Below are 18,598 nucleotides of genomic sequence, written 5' to 3'. Positions count from 1 at the left end.
ATCAAGGGGTAATTGTGTTAATTTAGTATCACCCTGAATTATATGAAAAGGTGAAACTTAGGTATTTGTTATTAATCCTGGGATTCTTTCCAGCTCCTATGTGGCTGCTTATTATTAAGATTTGCCTTTCTCTAAACTGGTAACTAAACTACTATGCTAAAGACAGTATTTTTTGAACATCAAATTAATTTTTCTTTTCTCCTCAGTGGTTTTATTTATAAGGCATACTCTGCTTTATTTCAAAAGAAATTGAAGGATACTCACTGAATTTCTTATGTTTGTCAGATGAGGAACATGATAGCTAAGAAATGAACAGAACTTTCAAGATGAACACATATAATTTTAAAGAATATGTTATTTCTTCAAAATGTAGACCCTGCTAGTCATGCATCCATATACCTGGTTAGCTATGCACGTATGCCAACAGAAAACTTTCAAGTCATTCATATAACTCCAGATTGTGCCGCCATCTTAAAAGACGGTAACCCCCAACTTTGAATCCGCAATATCAACGGTTGACCAGGAGGCCTTCTCACCTCAAAGTAGGCATCTTATGAATTTTGTTGAACATTCTATCCAGTCTCTTTAAAATGAGGATAAGGGCTGGCCTCACTGCCTCGGCTGTCCAATCGGTAATGGGTAGCATCTCCATGATGTAGCGCCGAAGCCCACGGCTCTCCATTGTCTGGGTGTCGTATGGTGCCAGCTTCAGAAGGGAGTGTGCAATTTCTGCCAACCTGCATTTTTTTTTTTAAAGAATAAGCGTAGAATGCCACAATGGGGATTTCCCCGTATAGCACCATGTTAATCAGCCTTCTTTCAGCATACCAACCCCCTGAACTAAAAACATTCTTCCCTCTACCTTCTATCCCTTAGGTCTTCTTGCATGACCAATACATTGATACCTGCACATATATATTAGCAAAGAATCATAGAATATTCCAGAGGGTAAATGTGAATAGCATCTGATGAGTAAATTAAAACCCAGAGAGATTAAGGACAGGCCAAACATGTCTAGAGAATATGTATGCATGTATATGTATGTGAGGATACACACATACACAAATACATACCTACATGCATATATGTGAAAGGTACGTATATACACAAATATGGGTAAAAAACAAAACTTAAACTTTAAATGTACAATAAAATCACTAATATCAAGGGCTCAAATAAACTTCATGGCTCCATAGCTCCTTTGCTGCCCATAGTTAAGGTCAAAGGCATATATATATATATATATATAATGTTTTATTTATTTATTTTGACAGAGAGAGAGAGCGAGCAACCTCGGGAGGAACAGAGGAGAAAGGGAGAGAGAGAATCCCCAGCAGGCTCCATGCTGCCAGAGCAGAGCCCAAAATGGGGCCCGATCTCACAAACTGTGAGATCATGACCTGAGGTGAAATCAAGAGTCAGAAACTTGACCAACTGAGCCACCCAAGCACACCAAGGGAATGTATTTTCTCCAAGTGTAGCCCAGGGTCTGTCACCAGACACAGGTCCATGCTCTATGTCCTAAGTACAGAATTTCTGAAGGTGAGCTGACCAACAGGACTGATTGGGCAAGTGTGTTTCTAGTAAATGCAATAGTTGGTTAACTAAATAAATTTCAAAAATAAACATGGGTTTCCAACTTGTAAATAATACAAATATAATGGTATACATGGCATTTAAAAAGCCAATTGAATTTATTTAAGTTTATTTATTTATTTTGAGAGAGAGAGAGAGAAAGAGAGAGAGGGGAGGGGAGGACCAGAGAGAGAATCCCAAGCAGGCTCTGCACTGTCAGTGCAGAGCCCAACATGGGGCTAGATCACATGAACCCTGAAACTATAACCTGAGCTGAAATTGAGAGTCAAATACTTAACCAACTGAGCCACCCACGTGCCCCTGAATTTAATTTTATATGAAGAAGAAAGCATTTTATTTATTTTTAGTCAAATGTTTCATTTTATTTAACTTTAGTTTTTTTATTACAGTATAGATAACAGTGTTATGCTAGTTTCAGGTGTACAATAGAGTGATTCAATGATTCTATACACTACCCAGTGCTCATTGTTAGTGTACTCTTAATCCCCTTCACCTGTTTCACCCATTCCCCCCACCTACCTCCCCTCTGGCAACCTCTAGTTTGTTCTCTATAGTGAAGAGTCTGTTTCTTGTTTGCCTCTTTTTTCTTTGTTCCTTTGTTTTGTTTCTTAAATTCCACACATGAGTGAGATGTCATGGAATCAGTCTTTCCCTTATTCCACTTAGCAGTATACCCTTTAGCTCCATCCATGCTGTTGCAAATGGCAAGATTTCATTCTTTTCTGTGACTGGGTAATATTCCATTCCATTCCTATATATATATATATATATATATATATATTCCACATTTTCTTTGTCCATTCATTCATCTATGGATGGATTGGATTCTTGAGTTGCTTCCATATCCTGGCTATTGTAAATAATGCTGCAACAAACAGGGTGCATTTACCTTTTTGAATTAGTGTTTTCATTTTCTTTGGGTAAATACCCAGTAGTGGAGTTACTGGATCATATGGTAATTCTATTTTTAATGTTTTGAGGAAACTTCACACTGTTTTCCACAGTGGCTTCACCAGTTTGCATTCTCACCAACAGTGCATGGGGGTTCTTTTATAAAGAAAGCATTTTAGGGGTGCCTGGCTGGCTCAGTTGTGGAACATGCGACTCCTGATCTCAGGGTTGAAGGTTTGAGCCCCTCGTTGGATATAGAAATTATTTGAAATCTTAAAAAAAATGAGACAGCACTGTAAACTTTTATAGTGCTTCGCTATCAAATACATTGAGTAGATGCAGAATGTGTAGAAGATGATATTAAGAGGCAAAGCATACTCATTCATGGTAATATCTTGCATCTACGTTATAGGATTTGAACCTCACTTTTTTCCCAGGGGAAAAAAACTTATATTTTAAAATATATATCCAGGACTCCTATCACAGTGACTGAAATGTCCATATTCTTTAAGGTACTAGAAATTCCTTTGAAAACAAGTTTCTTTAAGTAAAGGGTAATTAAGCCACTCTTACCAATTATTTGAATCTTTTGTTTCAATCAGCATATGTCTAGCCAGACATCCAAAGTATGCTGTGGAAGCAGAATTTCAGGACAGGGGGATTCTGATGGAAAAGGGGAATAGAGAGGCCTCATGTTGTCTAAGAGTGCATGTATACATGGTACCATCAGGACGCATGCATGTGCTAAGGGTTTTCAGAACTATTACTAAAGGAGAAGAGGAGATTCCAAGTAAAGGGACATCAGAAATCAGCTTTTATATTTTTTCTTTTTTTTTTTAATGTTTAATTATTTTTGAGAGAGAAAGAGAGACAGAGTGCAAGTAGGGGAGGGGCAGAGAGAGAAGGAGGCACAGAATCCGAAGCAGGCTCCAGGCTCCCAGCTGCCAGCACAGAACCTGATGCGGGGCTTGAACTCATGAACCATAAGATCATGACCTGAGCCAAATTAAGACTTTATTTGTAAACAATCTCTACACCCAATGTGGGGCTAAAACTCACAACCCTGAGATCAAGAGTTGCACATTCTACCAACTGAGCCAACCAGGCACCCCAAATTTTTCTTCTCCCTTTTTTTTTCTTTTCTATTTTTTTTTTGAAGCAAATTTACCTTGGAAAAGCCCTGAAGATATAATCCTCAATCTCATGGTTAAAAGAGATCTTTTCTTTTCTTTCTTTTTTTTTTTCTGAAAGAGATCTTAATAGCTCTTGGGCAGTGAGGTCCATAAGTTGGACCCCTGACTGGATCCTCTTTGATAAATACAGCCTAAAGTAGAAATAAAAGATTTCATTTCTCAGGCCCCACTCTAGATTTAATGAATAAGAATATCCAAGGATTGGGCCCAGAAATCTGTCTATTTTTTACTTTAATTTTGAAAATTTTCAACATATACAAAGGTAGAGAGGCAAGTATATAATGAGCCCCTCATGTACCCATCACCCAGATTTAACAGTGTTCAATTCACAATCACTCCTGTTTAATTTATACCCCCAATCACTCCCCTTCCCCCTACTCCAAACTACTTTGAAGTGAATCCCAAGCATCAAATCATTTTATCAGTACAGATATTTCAGTGTGTGTCTCTAAGGTTAAGGACTCAAAAAAAAAAAAAAAACCACAATACAATTATGACAGCTACCAAGTTAAAAATAATTACTATGAAAAGAAAGCTATCCTGTCAGTTTTCAAAATTCCCACATTATTTCATGATTCTTTTTTTTTTTTTAACATTTATTTTTATCTTGGAGGAGACAGAGAGTGAGTGGGGGAGGGACAAAGAGAGAGGAAGACGTAGAACCTGAAGCAGGCTCCAGGCTCTGAGCTGTCAGCACAGAGCCTGACGTGGGGCTTAAGCTCACAAACTGCGAGATCATGACCTGAGCTGAAGTTGGACGCTTAACCGACTGAGCCACCCAGGTGCCCCTATTTCATGATTCTTAAATAAACTTCTTAAAAAAACAAATAAGAATAAAATAAGACCCATACATTCAATGGGTTGGTATTTCTCTTGAGTTTCTTTTAATTTGCAGGTTTTTCGTCTTCTGCTCTTGTTTGATTCTCTTGTAATTTATTTCTTGAGGAAATCAGCTGCTTGTCCTGTAGTGTTTTCCACACTCTAGATTTTGCTGATAGACTCTCCATGCTATCATTTAATCTATCCCACTGCTTCCAAATTTAATTCCATTTGTGGTTAGACTAGGGGTTAGACTAGATTAGCTTTTGATTTTCTGGAAAGCATATTTCACAGGTGATGTGCATTTTCATCAGGAGACACATGATTCCTGCTAGTCAGTCTCTATGATGTCAGCTGCATAGATCCTAGGCATCACTAGGCATCACTGCATAGATCCACTAATTCATTAGAAGTAGTGCAATAACAATGTTGTGTCACTCTTTTTCTCATGCATTGACAATAACATTCTAATAAGGAGAAATTTCTCTTTGATTACTCCAAAAGAGACAAGGCAAATGCTTGTCAGGACTTATATTTTAAGAGCTCCTAGTGATTCTGACAGGCACTCTGGTTTAGGAATCACAGCCAAGCCACTGTCTCTCTAACACCTGGGTCGCTCTACAATGACTTCGTCTGATTAGCACCATGGTTGGGGAATTCACTACTACATAAGGCAGCTCCCTCCACCTTTGGAGGTCTAAACTCTGAGAAGCTCTCCTCATATTAGGTCCCCAAATTCCCTCAGTTTCTTCCTTTTGGCTTAATCTGGAAGCCTGAATTCAATCCATCTTCTCCATGTCAACCCTTCATTATCAAGAAACGGTTATTGTCTTCTCTCCAGACTGAACATCGTACTTGAGGAAATTGTGTGTGAACGCGCATGTCTTAAAGAAATCATTTTAAACAGCCCGTGCCTTCTTCCGTTTATCTCTTTCTCACAAATGTGCCACGCAGAAAATTCTTTACTTTCCAGGTTGTTTGTATGACAGATAAGAGCGTATCTACCTGCACATATTTCTTTCCTCTTATTATTTTATAGATAACATTAAGAAATGCTTGGGAAAGGATCAAACTGTCTATTTTAAGTATAAAACCAATATTTAGAACTGAACTTGAGTCATTTATGCATTACTATCTGAATTTCTCTAATCCCTGCTGGTGTTAAAAAATGAATTTGCACTGAGCATAAAACAAACAGTTCCTTTAATATAGTCTTTGCTGCATTAGCAGATGATAATCTCTTGGTCAAAAAAAAATTCCTATGGTCCTTTCCCAGTGACAACACAAGAGATTTTCCCATTGAGAAAGAGAGTTGAAGAGATGTAGGCAGAGAGCTGAGGGCAGAGATGGGGGAGAGAGAGGGACATAGAGACATGGGGAGGGAGGAGAGAAGGAAAGAATTTGCAGAACTTATTATCCTGCTATATATACTGCTGGGTTAGGCAAATGAAACACTGGATTCCCTTAGGGCAGTAACTCTATCTAACCAAGAATCTGGAGATGCTTGCAGTCAACCCTATAATGCAGGAGTGAAGATTGCCTCTTGTACTGTCTCTTGGTTCTTTGCCTTGAATTAAATATTTCATGTAAATATCTCCCTATCTTTTATATCATGGCATTCCTGTTTTACCAAACCTCTCTCCTTGAGTCATACTATCCATTCTTATGACATAAAACACCACCTAGGTGCTCACAGTTCTGTCTTCTACATATATCCAAATGTATATTTAATTTGTAATAGAAAACCTAACATATCTTTTGATTGGTGCAGGGCCAAAGTACACGGGTCTATCCCTACTTAACAGCATACAATATTTCTGTTTGGCCAGAGATAATGGCAGGTCCGTTTTTGTCAAAAGCTTGTTGTGAGAAATTGCATGAATAGAGGTCATTTAGCAGAGGTCCTGGCAGTAAAAATGTTGCCTATCCTCCAATAGGCAATGAAATAACTGTGCTTTTCAATGACATTATCTTGTGCTTTTCAATGACATTATCTTGGCTTCAGATAGGTTGCTCTTGCTGAAGTACATTATGATGTTAGCCAACTTTCAGTACCAACAGGCCTCTAGCCACATCAAACTGGCATTTTATCTATTATGGAGGTTTTGTTCATCACTCTTTCCTTTTAGCAAACACCAACCAGGAGATATTTCTTATTCTTTGTATTTAAAAAAAGCAATGTTTTATCAAACAACTAATTGTTTTTATCTTATCGACACTATGATTTTGTAATTGGTCATTTCCTCCTCATTGCTTTGATAACTCAGAAGCTCAAAATCAAGTTTATGGTCATGAATAGCATCTAATCTGATCAAATCATATAGATTTCCTATGTTAATGTTATCATAAACATAATTATTTCCCTGCTAATTTTCTACTTTGTTCTGACTCTCTAATTTGTATATTCTATCCCCCTGTTTAATTTTCTAAGTTGTCTCAAGTATTTTGCAAAATAGTAAACACAGAAACACACATATGATATATAGTACTTGCAACAATGCATTATAGTAGTTTTCTTTTTTCAAAATTTTTAATGTTTATTTATTTTTGAGAAAGAGAGAGACAGAGTGTGAGCAGGGGAGGGGAAGAGAGAGAGGGAGACACAGAATCTGAGGCAGGTTCCAGGCTCTAAGCTGTAAGCACAGAACCTGACACATGCTCGAACTCGTGAACTGAGATCATGACCTGAGCTGAAGCCGGATGCTTAACAGACTAAGCCACCCAGGCACACCTTATTTAACCTTTAATAGGGTTTGGCCCTTAGAGAGAGCTCCAGACCTCTCTAACACTCTCCCCTTCCTCCAAATGCCTTAAGAAGTGTAGATATAAATGATTGAGTTATAGGACAGTTACTAACTCATGATCAGGATTGTTCTCTCTCTCTCTCATCCATCTTTGAGGAATCTTGTCCCTTTACTCCCACAAAATGGCCGTTGATAGTAGTGATTCTCTGATTCTAGGAATGTGATGTTGTTCTGTTCACAGAATTACTTGGTTCAGGTAGCCGTGATCATTGGGAAAGGAGGAGAGATGGACTGAATGGAGCACTGGGTTGCTGTTGCAACAGGCTCTTAATACTACAAACTTTCCTCCCCTTTCCCAGTGCAGGTACAGAAGTTCTTAGTGTGAAATTAGCTCTTCTCCATTGCTGTTCAGTGGGAGCATGAACACATAGGAAGCTCTCGAGGCCTGAGTGTGTGCCAACAACTCAGAGAATGTGAAATTAGCTTGGAGGAGAAGAGGCTGTGTTTTCTCTACATTTATGGGCTCTCACTTTCCCTCACGTAGTACTTTCTAAATTTTTCAAGGGATAATTTTAGAAAAAAAAGTCGACAAAAATCAGGAAGTTGGCGTGTTTTGCCAAATAGCAGTATTATTTCTGAATGGCTAGAACCTAACTCTACTCTATAGATATACTAAACTTTTTAAGTGCATAGTTTGTCACCCATGGAATTTTCCATTCAAGGAATTTTTATGACCTTTTATAAACCGTGACAAATCTGAATAGAAGATCTTTTGGAATCATGTTTCTTTTAAGAATCTGAAAATATAGGCACAGACTTCAGGATTTACACAAGTGAGGTGACATCACCATAGAAGGAATGAACTATGAGTGCACAGAGATGCAATTCTAGGTCCTCTGCCTGGCACAACAGCAGTAACATTTTTTTAAAATTTTTATTTAATTTGTTTTTTAAATTTACATCCAAGTTAGTTATCATATAGTGCAACAATGATTTCAGGAGTAGATTCCTTAATTCCCCTTACCCATTTAGCCCATCTTCCCTCCTACAACCCCTCCAGTAGCCCTCTGTTTGTTCTCCATAATTAAGAGTCTCTTATGTTTTTGTCCCCCTCCTTCTTTTTATATTATTTTTGCTTTCCTTCCCTTATGTTCATCTGTTTTGTATCTTAAAGTCCTCATATGAGTGAAGTCATATGATATTTGTCATTCTCTGAGTAATTTCACTTAGCATAATACCCTCTAGTTCCATCCACGTAGTTGCAAATGGCAAGATTTCGTTCTTTTTGATTGCCAAGTAATACTCCATTGTGCGTGCGTGTGTGTGTGTGTGTGTGTATACGTATATATATACCACAACTGCTTTATCCATTCATCCGTCGATGGACATTTGGGCTCTTTCCATACTTTAGCTATTGTTGATACTGCTGCTATAAACATTGGGTTGCATGTGCCCCTTCGAAACAGCACACCTGTATCCCTTGGATAAATACCTAGTAGTGTAATTTTTGGGTCGTAAGGTAGTTCTATTTTTAATTTTTTGAGGAAACTCCATTCTGTTTTCCAAAGTAGCTGCACCAGTTTGCATTCCCACCAGCAGTGCAAAAGAGATCCTCTTTCTCCACATCCTCACCAACATCTGTCATTGCCTGAGTTGTTAATATTAGCCATTCTGACAGGCGTGAGGTCATATCTCATTGTGGTTTTGATTTGTATTTTCCAGATGATGAGTGATGTTGAGCATTTTTTCATGTGTTGGTTGGCCATAGAGAAGTGTCTATTCATGTCTTTTGCCCATTTCTTCACTGGATTATTTAGTGTTGAGTTTGATAAGTTCTTTATAGATTTTAGATACTAACCCTTTATCTGATATGTCATTTGCAAGTATCTTCTCCCATTCTGTCGGTTGCCTTTTAGTGTTGCTGATTGTTTCCTTCACTGTGCAGAAGCTTTTCATTTTGATGAGGTCCTAATAGTTCATTTTTGCTTCTGTTTCCCATTCTTATGGAGACGTGTTGAGTAAGAAGTTGCTGCGGCCAAGGTCAAAGAGGTTTTTGCCTGCTTCCTCCTCTAGGATTTTGATGGCTTCCTATCTTACATTGGGGTCTTTCATCCATTTTGAGTCTATTTTTTTGTATGGTGTAAGAAAGTGGTCCAGGTTCATGTTTCTGCATGTGGCTGTCCAGTTTTCCCAGCACCACTTGCTGAAGAGACTGTCTTCATTCCATTGAATATTCTTTCCTACTTTGTCAAAGATTAGTTGGCCATACGTTTGTGGATCCATTTCTGCGGTTCTCTATGCTGTTCCATTGATCTGAGTGTCTGTTCTTGTCCCAGTACCATATTGTCTTGATGATTACAGCTTTGTAATACAGCTTGAAGTCCAGGATTGTGATGCCTCATGCTTTGGTTTTCTTTTTCAAGATTGCTTTGGCTATTTGGGATCTTGTAATGTTCCATACAAATTTTAGGATTTTTTCTAGCTCTGTGAAGAATGCTGTGTTATTTTGATAGGGATTGCATTGAATATGTAGATTGCGTTGGGTAGTATCGACATTTTAACAATATTTGTTCTTTCTATCCAGAAGCATGGAATATTTTTCCACTTTTTTGTGTCTTCTTCAATTTGTTTCATAAGCTTTCTATAGTTTTCAGTGTATAGATTTTTCACCTCTTTGGTTAGATTTATTCCTAGGTATTTTATGGGTTTTGGTGCAATTGTAAATGGCATCGATTCCTTGATTTCTCTTTTTGTTGCTTCATTGTTGGTGTATAGGAATGCAACCAACTTCTGTGCATTGATTTTATATTCTGCCACTTTGCTGAATTCATGGATCAGTTCTAGCAGTTTTTTGGAGCAATCTTTTGGGTTTTCCATATAGAGTATCATGTCATCTGCAAAGAGTGAAAGTTTGATGTCCTCCTGGATGATTTGGATGCCTTTTATTTCTTTGTGTTGTCTGATTGTTGAGGCTAAGACTTCCAATACTATGTTGAATAACAGTGGTGAGAGTGGACATACCTATCTTGTTCCAGATCTTAGGGGGAAAGCTATCAGTTTTTCCCCATTAAGGATGAAGAAAGGTCTCAGATCCACAACCTAACCTTACACCTTAAAGAGCTGGAAAAAGAAAGCAAATAAAACCACACACCAACAGAATACATGAAATAATAAAGATTAGAGCAGAAATCAATGGTATCAAAACCAAAAAAACAGTAGAACATATCAATGAAACCAGAAGCTTGTTCTTTGAAAGAATTAACAAAATTGATAAACCACTAGCCAGTTTGATCAAAAAGAAAAAGGAAAGGACCCAAATAAATAAAACCAAGAATGAAAGAGGAGAGATCACAATGAACAAAGTAGAAATAAAAACAATAATGAGAGAATATTATGAGCAATTATATGCCACTAAAATAGGCAATCTGGAAGAAATGGACACATTCCTAGACACATATAAACTATCAAAACTGAAACAGGAAGAATAGAAATTTCTAACAGACTCAAAACCAGTAAAGAAATCAAATTCATAATAAAAAATCTCCCCCAAAATAGGGGTGCCTGGGTTAAGCATCCGACTTCAGCTCAGGTCATGATCTCACACTCCGTGAGTTTGATCCCCATGTCAGGCTCTGTGCTGACAGCATACCTGGAGCCTGCTTTGGATTCTATGTCTCCCTCTCTCTCTCCCCCTCCCCTGCTCATGCTCTGTCTCTGTCTCAAAAATAAACAAAAACATTAAAAAAAAATCTCCCCAAAAACAAGAGTCCAGGGCTAGATCCCTTTCAAGGAGAATTCTACCAAACATTTAAGGAAGAGTTAACACCTATTCTCTTGAAACTGTTCCAAAAAATAGAAACGGAAGGAAAACTTCCAAAGTCTTTCTATGAAGCCAGCATTACCCTGATTCCAAAACCAGACAAAGACCCCACTAAAAATGAGAACTATAGACCAATTTCCCTGATGAACATGGATGTGAAAATCCTCAACAAGGTATCAGCCAGCCGGATCCAACAATACATTTAAAAAATTGTTCACCACGATCAAGTGGGATTTATACCTGGGATGCAGGACTGGTTCAATACCCACAAAACAATCAATGTGATTCAACACATCAATAAAAGAAAGGACAAGAACCATATGATCCTCTCAATAGATACAGAGAAGGCATTTGACAAAATACAGCATCCTTTCTTGATAAAAACCCTTAAGAAAGTAGGGATAGAAGGATTATACCTCAAGATCATAAAAGCCATATTTGAAAGTCCCATCACTAAAAATTTTTAAATGATGACTGGCCTCGTCCAGACTGGAATTTCCACCAGGACACTTTTTGAAACATTGGAAGGCCATCAAGCACAATTTGTGTAAAAGGGATCTAAGCAAAGTGTGGTTCAGAGTTAAAACTGCTCACTTCCCTGCAGGGCCAATTATTGAGTCTCCAGCTAGTATAGGAACAGAGCAAGTCCTTGGGCAGAAGCAGTGGAGTGCATTTTTTTTTTCCATGCAAAATGATAGACTCTGGATTCTGGTGAAAAATTAGAATCTGGGCAGTAAATGGCACTTGGACAAAAGATACTTTTCTATAATAATTTAGGTGATGAAATTTCCCTTTTACTCTCTTTTATTGAGGAGCAAATATACGGATAACGTTTTTCTGTCTTCAAGAGCATTCTCCCCGTCTATCCTGAGATCCTTTTTGATAGACTTAATATACATTTTCCTGGCTGGCGCTGTACTATATGCGTCCAAGCCACAGGAAACAAATCATTTTGAGGACCCCAAGTTCTTATCCCAAGGGACTCCCTCCCCTGGCACCCAGACCCCCAAACACACATCCCAAGTGGTGTCCACACTCAGGGCCAGGGAAAGCAAGGACAATACCTCATGTGTGACTTCACATCCAGCAACTCCAGGGCAGTAACCCGTGGCTCCCCAGCCAGGTTTTGCAAGATCTTCAGTCTTGGCCCACAGTGCTTATAAAATTCAGTACAAATATTCAGCAGGGACTCCCGAGGTCTTCTAAACTCCTCCCGAGCAATTCGTTCATCCAGTTCCTCCCTGGGAAGGCCTTGCCCTTCCTCAAGTAAGTGAAGGTTTTCCCTGGGGAATTATAAAAAGTTACCTGGGGGTCTGAAAAGGTATATGTGTGGCAACACTGAGAGAAGGGTATCACACTGAAGCAAAATCTAAGATTCCTTATATTATGTTCATACACATTAATGAAGCAGTAGGCCAGGGCCTAGGAGAACCTCATCTGAAGGGTAAAGAATGTTTATCAACCTGGAAGAGATTGCCATCTCCGAATGCAGTAGCTTTACCTGAGTCACTTTGTGAGGATTTACCCAGAGATAGTATGTCATGCATTAATTAAATGAAATCTAATGGAACCATAACCCAGCTCAAAAAGCAATCATCACAAGATGTCAGAATTAGTATGAAATCAGGGCTTGTCTTTCTGTACCTGATAAAGTGCAGTTTGGCTCCTTGTTCCTGGTACCTGGAGATCAGAAAAACAGTCTGCTTTACTATGGGCAAGAACAGGGTTATGGTGGGGCTTATTAAGGACTATTTCTCATGAAAAGCCCCTGAAGCTACACATCTTAAAAAATGTATTTATTTTGAAAAAGAGAGAAAGTGGGGGAGGGGCAGAGGGAGGGAGAGAGAGAATCCCAAGCAGGCGCTGAGCTGTCAGCAGAGAGCCCCATGCAGGGTTCAATCTCACAAACACATGAGATCATGACTTCAGCTGGAATCAATGTGGTTTATACATACGATGGAATACTACTGGGCAATGAGAAAGAATGAAATCCTACCATTTGCAGCAACGTGGATGGAACTAGAAGGTATTATGCTGAGAGAAATAAGTTAGTCAGAGAAAGACAGATAACATATGATTTTACTCATATGTGGATCTTGAGAAGATCCATGAGGGAAGGGAAGGGGAAAAAAATAGCTACAAACAGAGAGGGAAGGAGGCAAACCACAAGAGGATCTTAAATACAGAGAACAAACTGAGGGTGGACGGGAGGGTGGGGGAGAGGGGAAAATGGGTGATGGGCATCGAGGAGTGCACTTGTTGGGATGAACACTGGGTGTTGTTTGTAAGCGATGAACCACAAGAATCTACCCCAAAAACCAAGAGCACACTTTACGCACTGTATTTTAGCCAATTTGACAATAAATTATATTTAAAAAATTGTAGAAAAGAAAATAAAAGCCAAAAAAAAATGAGTTGGATGCTTAACCAACTCAGGCACCCCAAAGCTACACATTTTGATAAGTTCACAAATGCACATATACTAATCCTGAACTACAAAATCTTTATCTTTCATTTGGCTACCACACATGCAATTATAGCTGCTATGAAAGCTGTCCCATTGGTATATAATTTGTAGAAAGATAAACATATACGAAGTCACGGAATACAGCCAAATGAGGGGACTTTTGAAAATTTTTGAAAGTAACGTGAATCTAAGTTACAGTTTAACATGATGTGTTTTGTTTCAAGTGATCAGAAGAAGAAATATGGCTGACTTCTTTTTAGTTCTGGAGACTTATTGCTTTATGATTGATTAATAATAGGACTTTAGAAGCTCTCTTTTCCCATGTATCCTTCATCTGGTAGTTAAACCTAGCTCCTGAATGTCACTTAACAATATATTTATTTTTTATTTTCTTTTTCTTTTAATTTTTTAATGTTTATTTATTTTTGAGAGAAGAGACATGGCACAAGTGGGGGAGGGGCAGAGAGAGAGACACACACACACAATCTGAAGCAGGCTCCAGGCTCTGAGCTGTCAGCACAGAGCCCGACACGGGGCTCGAACTCATGAGCCATGAGATCATGACCTGAGCTGAAGTTGGATGCTCAGCCGACTGAGCCACCCAGGTGCCCCTATTTATTTTTTCTTACTATAGGAAATTGAGGCATGAGTTAACCATCACTCGAGTAATTTACAGTTGGGTTTGGTATTTATTAATTTTTTATTATTTAAAAAAATTTTTTAAACATTTATTTTTGAGAGACAGAGAGAGACAGAACATGAGCAGGGAAGGGAGAGAGAGAAAGGGAGATACAGAATCTGAAGCAGGCTCCAGGCTCTGAGCTGTCAGCAGAGTCCAACTCAGGGCTCAAACCCACAAACCATGAGATGATGACCTAAGCCGAAGCTGGATGCTTAACCGACTATATCACCTGGGCGCCCCTGCTTCATTTTTATTTTTATTTTATTTTATTTTATTTTATTTTATTTTATTTATCTATTTGTTTATTTATTTATTTAATTATTCCCTGATGAACAGGGAATTAACTTTACATAAGGAATAATACATACTTAAAACTGTGTTTCAGAGAGAAAATTACTTAGCTTCTCCTTAAGATCTCCCTACTAACTAGCTACTCCATACTGGGAGATGAGAACTTTTTCTCTAACTGATTTGGGGCTTTCCCTATCTTAAATTTTCCTTGGGGGAAGAAGCTAATTAAACCTGTGCGTGTGTGTATGTGTGTTAGAGTGTTTAGAGGTTAACACAGACAGAATGAACAGCTTAAGTATTAACTAGTCTAGCCAGTGTCTGAGTTACACCAAAACAGGGAGGGAGATTAAGTCAATGACCATGAAAGCATCATTTAAGGACCTAATGCAAAATTTGGATGAAATGTACATGGAAAATCTGTCCAGATGAAAGAAAGTTGACCCTGTATAACTGCCCCGGGAATGAGAAACCACCCCCTGATTATTATTGTTTCATTTGGCTTTTTCTTGGAGGCAAATGAAACAACACTGGAATAGTTCAAAGACCACCCAAGAGGTACAGAACATCTTTCACGTTCATGCAAACAAAACGCCACAAATGCCAGTTGATGAAGGTGGCTTGGATTTCTCTTCGATGCTTTCAAAAGAAGCCTTGTAACTCTAAACTCTCACCTTCTTTTCTTTTCCTTGGAGAGTTTCACACTCATTATTGACTATTTTCAAGATTCCTTTCATTCCCAACAGCTGAGACTCAGGTTGTATGAAACGGAGGGGCCATAGATGAATAAGGCGAGTGAATTACCTGGTGTTCACCCCGGACGACATGGTGTGATTGGCTGTGGTGGTTCCTTTATGACCTTGGTCACACCTGCTCATCTGTGGGGCTGTCATGGGCCTGCAACAGGGACAGTAATGGCCACAACAAAACAACAGCAAGAGAAGTAGAAACATTTACAAAGTCCTCAAGTTATGGAAACTCACTTAAGTTTTAAATCACTTGCAGAGTCTTCAAAAGAGACTGTCTAGTTGGGCTTTTCTGTCACACTCTTGCTGCCTCTGTTCTGAGAGTCACTTTAAAGGGAACATTGGTTCCCAGGGGTGTATTAACATACCATGATTTAAGTTCTTCTACTTCTTGGTTTTGAGTAATAAACTATGACACTTCAAACCAGACATTTATGAACTCAGACTTCTAAGTCTGTAGGATTCAGTGAGAGTTAAGAGCTCATTTTTCAATTTGACAGGTATCAGGAAGTTAATGATTTTAGACAATACGTAAATGGTAAAGGCGTATACACCATTTTGGCTACCCATGTTGTAATCAATATAACCACCTTATTTTTTTCTGAAAAACAATCAAAGAATGAAAGAATCCTTCTAGTCAAAATTATACCTAAGACTACCCAAAGAAGTGAGTAAATTAGTATCTGTTATAAGTAGGTAATTTAGACACTCAGAAGTAGATTTGAATCATCTCATTTTATACCTGCAGGGTTTCCTTTAAATACTAGGTAATCTTTGCCTCTGTATCAGCATCTGAGACATGGAAAGGATGATGCAGCTTTTCAAAGCTTGCACGAACTCTTTAAGGCTTGCTTTCATAATGCTCATTTTCTGTATGCTGGGTGTGGCTGGAAAGTAAGCTTTTAACAGCCACACTAGACTTTGTCTTCCTGTGCCATTGTTGTGGTAGGCAGAATTTAAAGATGGCCCCGAGACCTATACTCCTCCTGGTGTTACCTCAGTGATTACAATATGTTATCTTGCAAAAGGGAAATTATCTGGGTAGGCCTAATCTTATGGCACCAGCCCTTAAAAAGCAGAGTTTTCCCTTGCTAGGAACAGATAGACTTGAAGCATGAGAAGAGCTCAGGGCACCATTGCTGACTGGAAGATGGAAGGAGCCATGTGAGAAGGAAGGCAGGTACCTTCTGAGTGGCCCCTGGCTGACAAAAAGGAAAGAGGACCTCAGACCTAAAACTGCATGGTGTTGGATTCTGCCCGAAACCTAAACAAGCTTAGATAAGGATTTTCCCCCAGAACTTTCCGATAAGAGCCCAGCATGATTGCCATCTTGATTTTGGCTTTGTGAGACCCTGAGCAGAGAAACCAGCTAAGCCTGCCCAGACTTCTGGCCTATGGAAATATGAGATAATGAATGTTTTGTTTTATGCCCCTAAATTTGTGGTAACATATTAGATAACACTAGAAAATTAACATTAATACCATTATAATATACTTACTTGTGTGTTACTCCCTTTATAACTATTAATTATTTTTCATGAGTAAGGAAATTAGGAGCGTGGAAATGAAATGGGGTTCTTCTTATCTTCTTTTTGTATAAACAGCAAAGCTGATTTTATTGTGAATAATCGCAGCTGACCGAGGAGGCTAGTTCTCCTCTCCACCAAAAGAATATTAAATACGCTGGAATATTTCGAACCATAGAATTTTATTTTATTACTTTTTTATTTTTTAAAGTTTAATTATTTATCTTAGAGAGACAGAGAGAGAAAGAGATAGCATGAGTGGGGGAGGAGCAGAGGGGGAGAGAGAGAGAAAGAGAGAGGGAGACAGAGAGAGGATCCCAAGCAGGCTCTGCTGACAGTGCAGGGCCTGACATGGAGCTCAATCCAACTACTATAAGATCATGACCTGAGCTGAAACCAAGAGTCAGCTGCTCAAATGACGGAACCACCCCAGGGCCCCTGGAGCCACAGAATTTTAAATGCCAATGCTCCATCCATAACTCTTCATGGAATTTTGGGTAAGTCAATTTTGGATAAGTTAATTGACTTATTAACTTCTCTCCTACAGAAAGGAGGGAAGCACCAATATTGCACAATATGAGGAGAAATAAAAGCGGCATTTGAAAAAAACGGATTGCTCTTCTCTCCTCTAATTGCAGGAAGGGGCTCGTGATGTAACCAGATAGGTGCAGAAGGAAGAATGTAAGTCTGATAGTTCTCCTTAGGATGTTCTTCCTCCTAGGACTTTCATGAAACGATCATCAAAGCACTGGGACTGCGTCCCATTGGAAGAGGCAGTTTGGCACGGAGCCCCGTTCCACTGCTTCCCATCTTGTCTGCCAGGTGCACATGGGCTCTTCAGCACCGGCAGTCTGCCAAAGGCTTTTGGGCTACACTCTGCTTGCCTAGGTTGGCAATGCAGCTCTTGATTAGAAGCTAAACATATATTGACTTAATGAATCACAATCTCCCTCCCTCTCTCACTTGCTCGTGCATGTTAGAAAAGTCCTTCCTGGACTGAAGGATTTCAGCTAGGCTTTTCATCAACAGGGCAAGATGGGGCTGAGGAAGTTGGTGCCTCTTGGTGGGAGTAAATCACAGACAGAATTTAGGCTAAGGATGTGGCCAAATGATGGAGGGGCAAAGACACCGACGTAGGAAGAAGGCTTCCCCACCTCCACTCTAGGGAACAATATCTCTTTCTGGCTAATTGTATGTGGGAACAGACAAAGAAAGCCATTCATCTGCACAACTTCCTATCTCCACCTCTTCCAGTTCTTCTCACTCCGTCCACCCCCATCCCTTCCATCCCTACCCAGCTTCTCAATGCCATCTGCTTCTGCACCCAAGACTCATGCGACAGGACTCACTTCTTCGTCCTTTATTTAGGGTTGAACTCTGGGGGCAATGTACCTTTCCATTCCCAAATCCCTCAGCCTGTTATCCCAGCACCACTGAGCCTTGCCTCACAGAGAACCTGTTATTTCTAGGAGGAGAATAAAATTCTGTCGTTTATGTTTGTTTTATGGTGTCTGAAACGACAGTACAAAAACCACAGCTCTTTACAAACAGTAAAATAATAAAAGAAGGCTTCGTTGGACTTGCAGACATTTCATGTCTCATAAAATAATATAAAAGCTAATAAAAATACATATCACATTTTCATCTTCACTATATTGGCCCTTTTACAAAAAGATCTGTTCACTACTGGGTCAAAACTGCCACAGAAGTTCAGCAAGCTCCATGCAAATATGTTCATGGTATTATTACTATTACTATTATTATTGTTATTATTTTTTTATTTTTTTAATGTTTATTTATTTTTGAGAGAGAGAGAGACAGAGACA

At 38.9% G+C, this 18,598-nt stretch overlaps 1 protein-coding gene across 9 annotated transcripts in view; it reads right to left on the bottom strand.

Annotated features, from left to right (window-relative positions):
* The window catches only part of UNC80 (unc-80 homolog, NALCN channel complex subunit), a 223,233-nt gene that overhangs the window by 27,086 nt on the left and 177,549 nt on the right, over positions 1-18,598 (bottom strand). For all 9 annotated transcript variants that reach the window (XM_030326989.1, XM_032594509.1, XM_032594506.1 and 6 more), the window contains 4 exons: positions 15,305-15,397; positions 12,708-12,743; positions 12,128-12,346; positions 537-737 (listed from right to left, as the gene is read on the bottom strand). In XM_030326989.1, coding sequence (XP_030182849.1) covers positions 537-737; positions 12,128-12,346; positions 12,708-12,743; positions 15,305-15,397 — 549 coding nt within the window. The remainder of the gene's footprint in view (positions 1-536; positions 738-12,127; positions 12,347-12,707; positions 12,744-15,304; positions 15,398-18,598) is intronic.

This window comes from Lynx canadensis, chromosome C1 (assembly GCF_007474595.2).
Source record: "Lynx canadensis isolate LIC74 chromosome C1, mLynCan4.pri.v2, whole genome shotgun sequence".
NCBI classification, from domain to species: domain Eukaryota; kingdom Metazoa; phylum Chordata; class Mammalia; order Carnivora; family Felidae; genus Lynx; species Lynx canadensis.
This window is presented reverse-complemented; position numbering and strand designations above follow the sequence as displayed.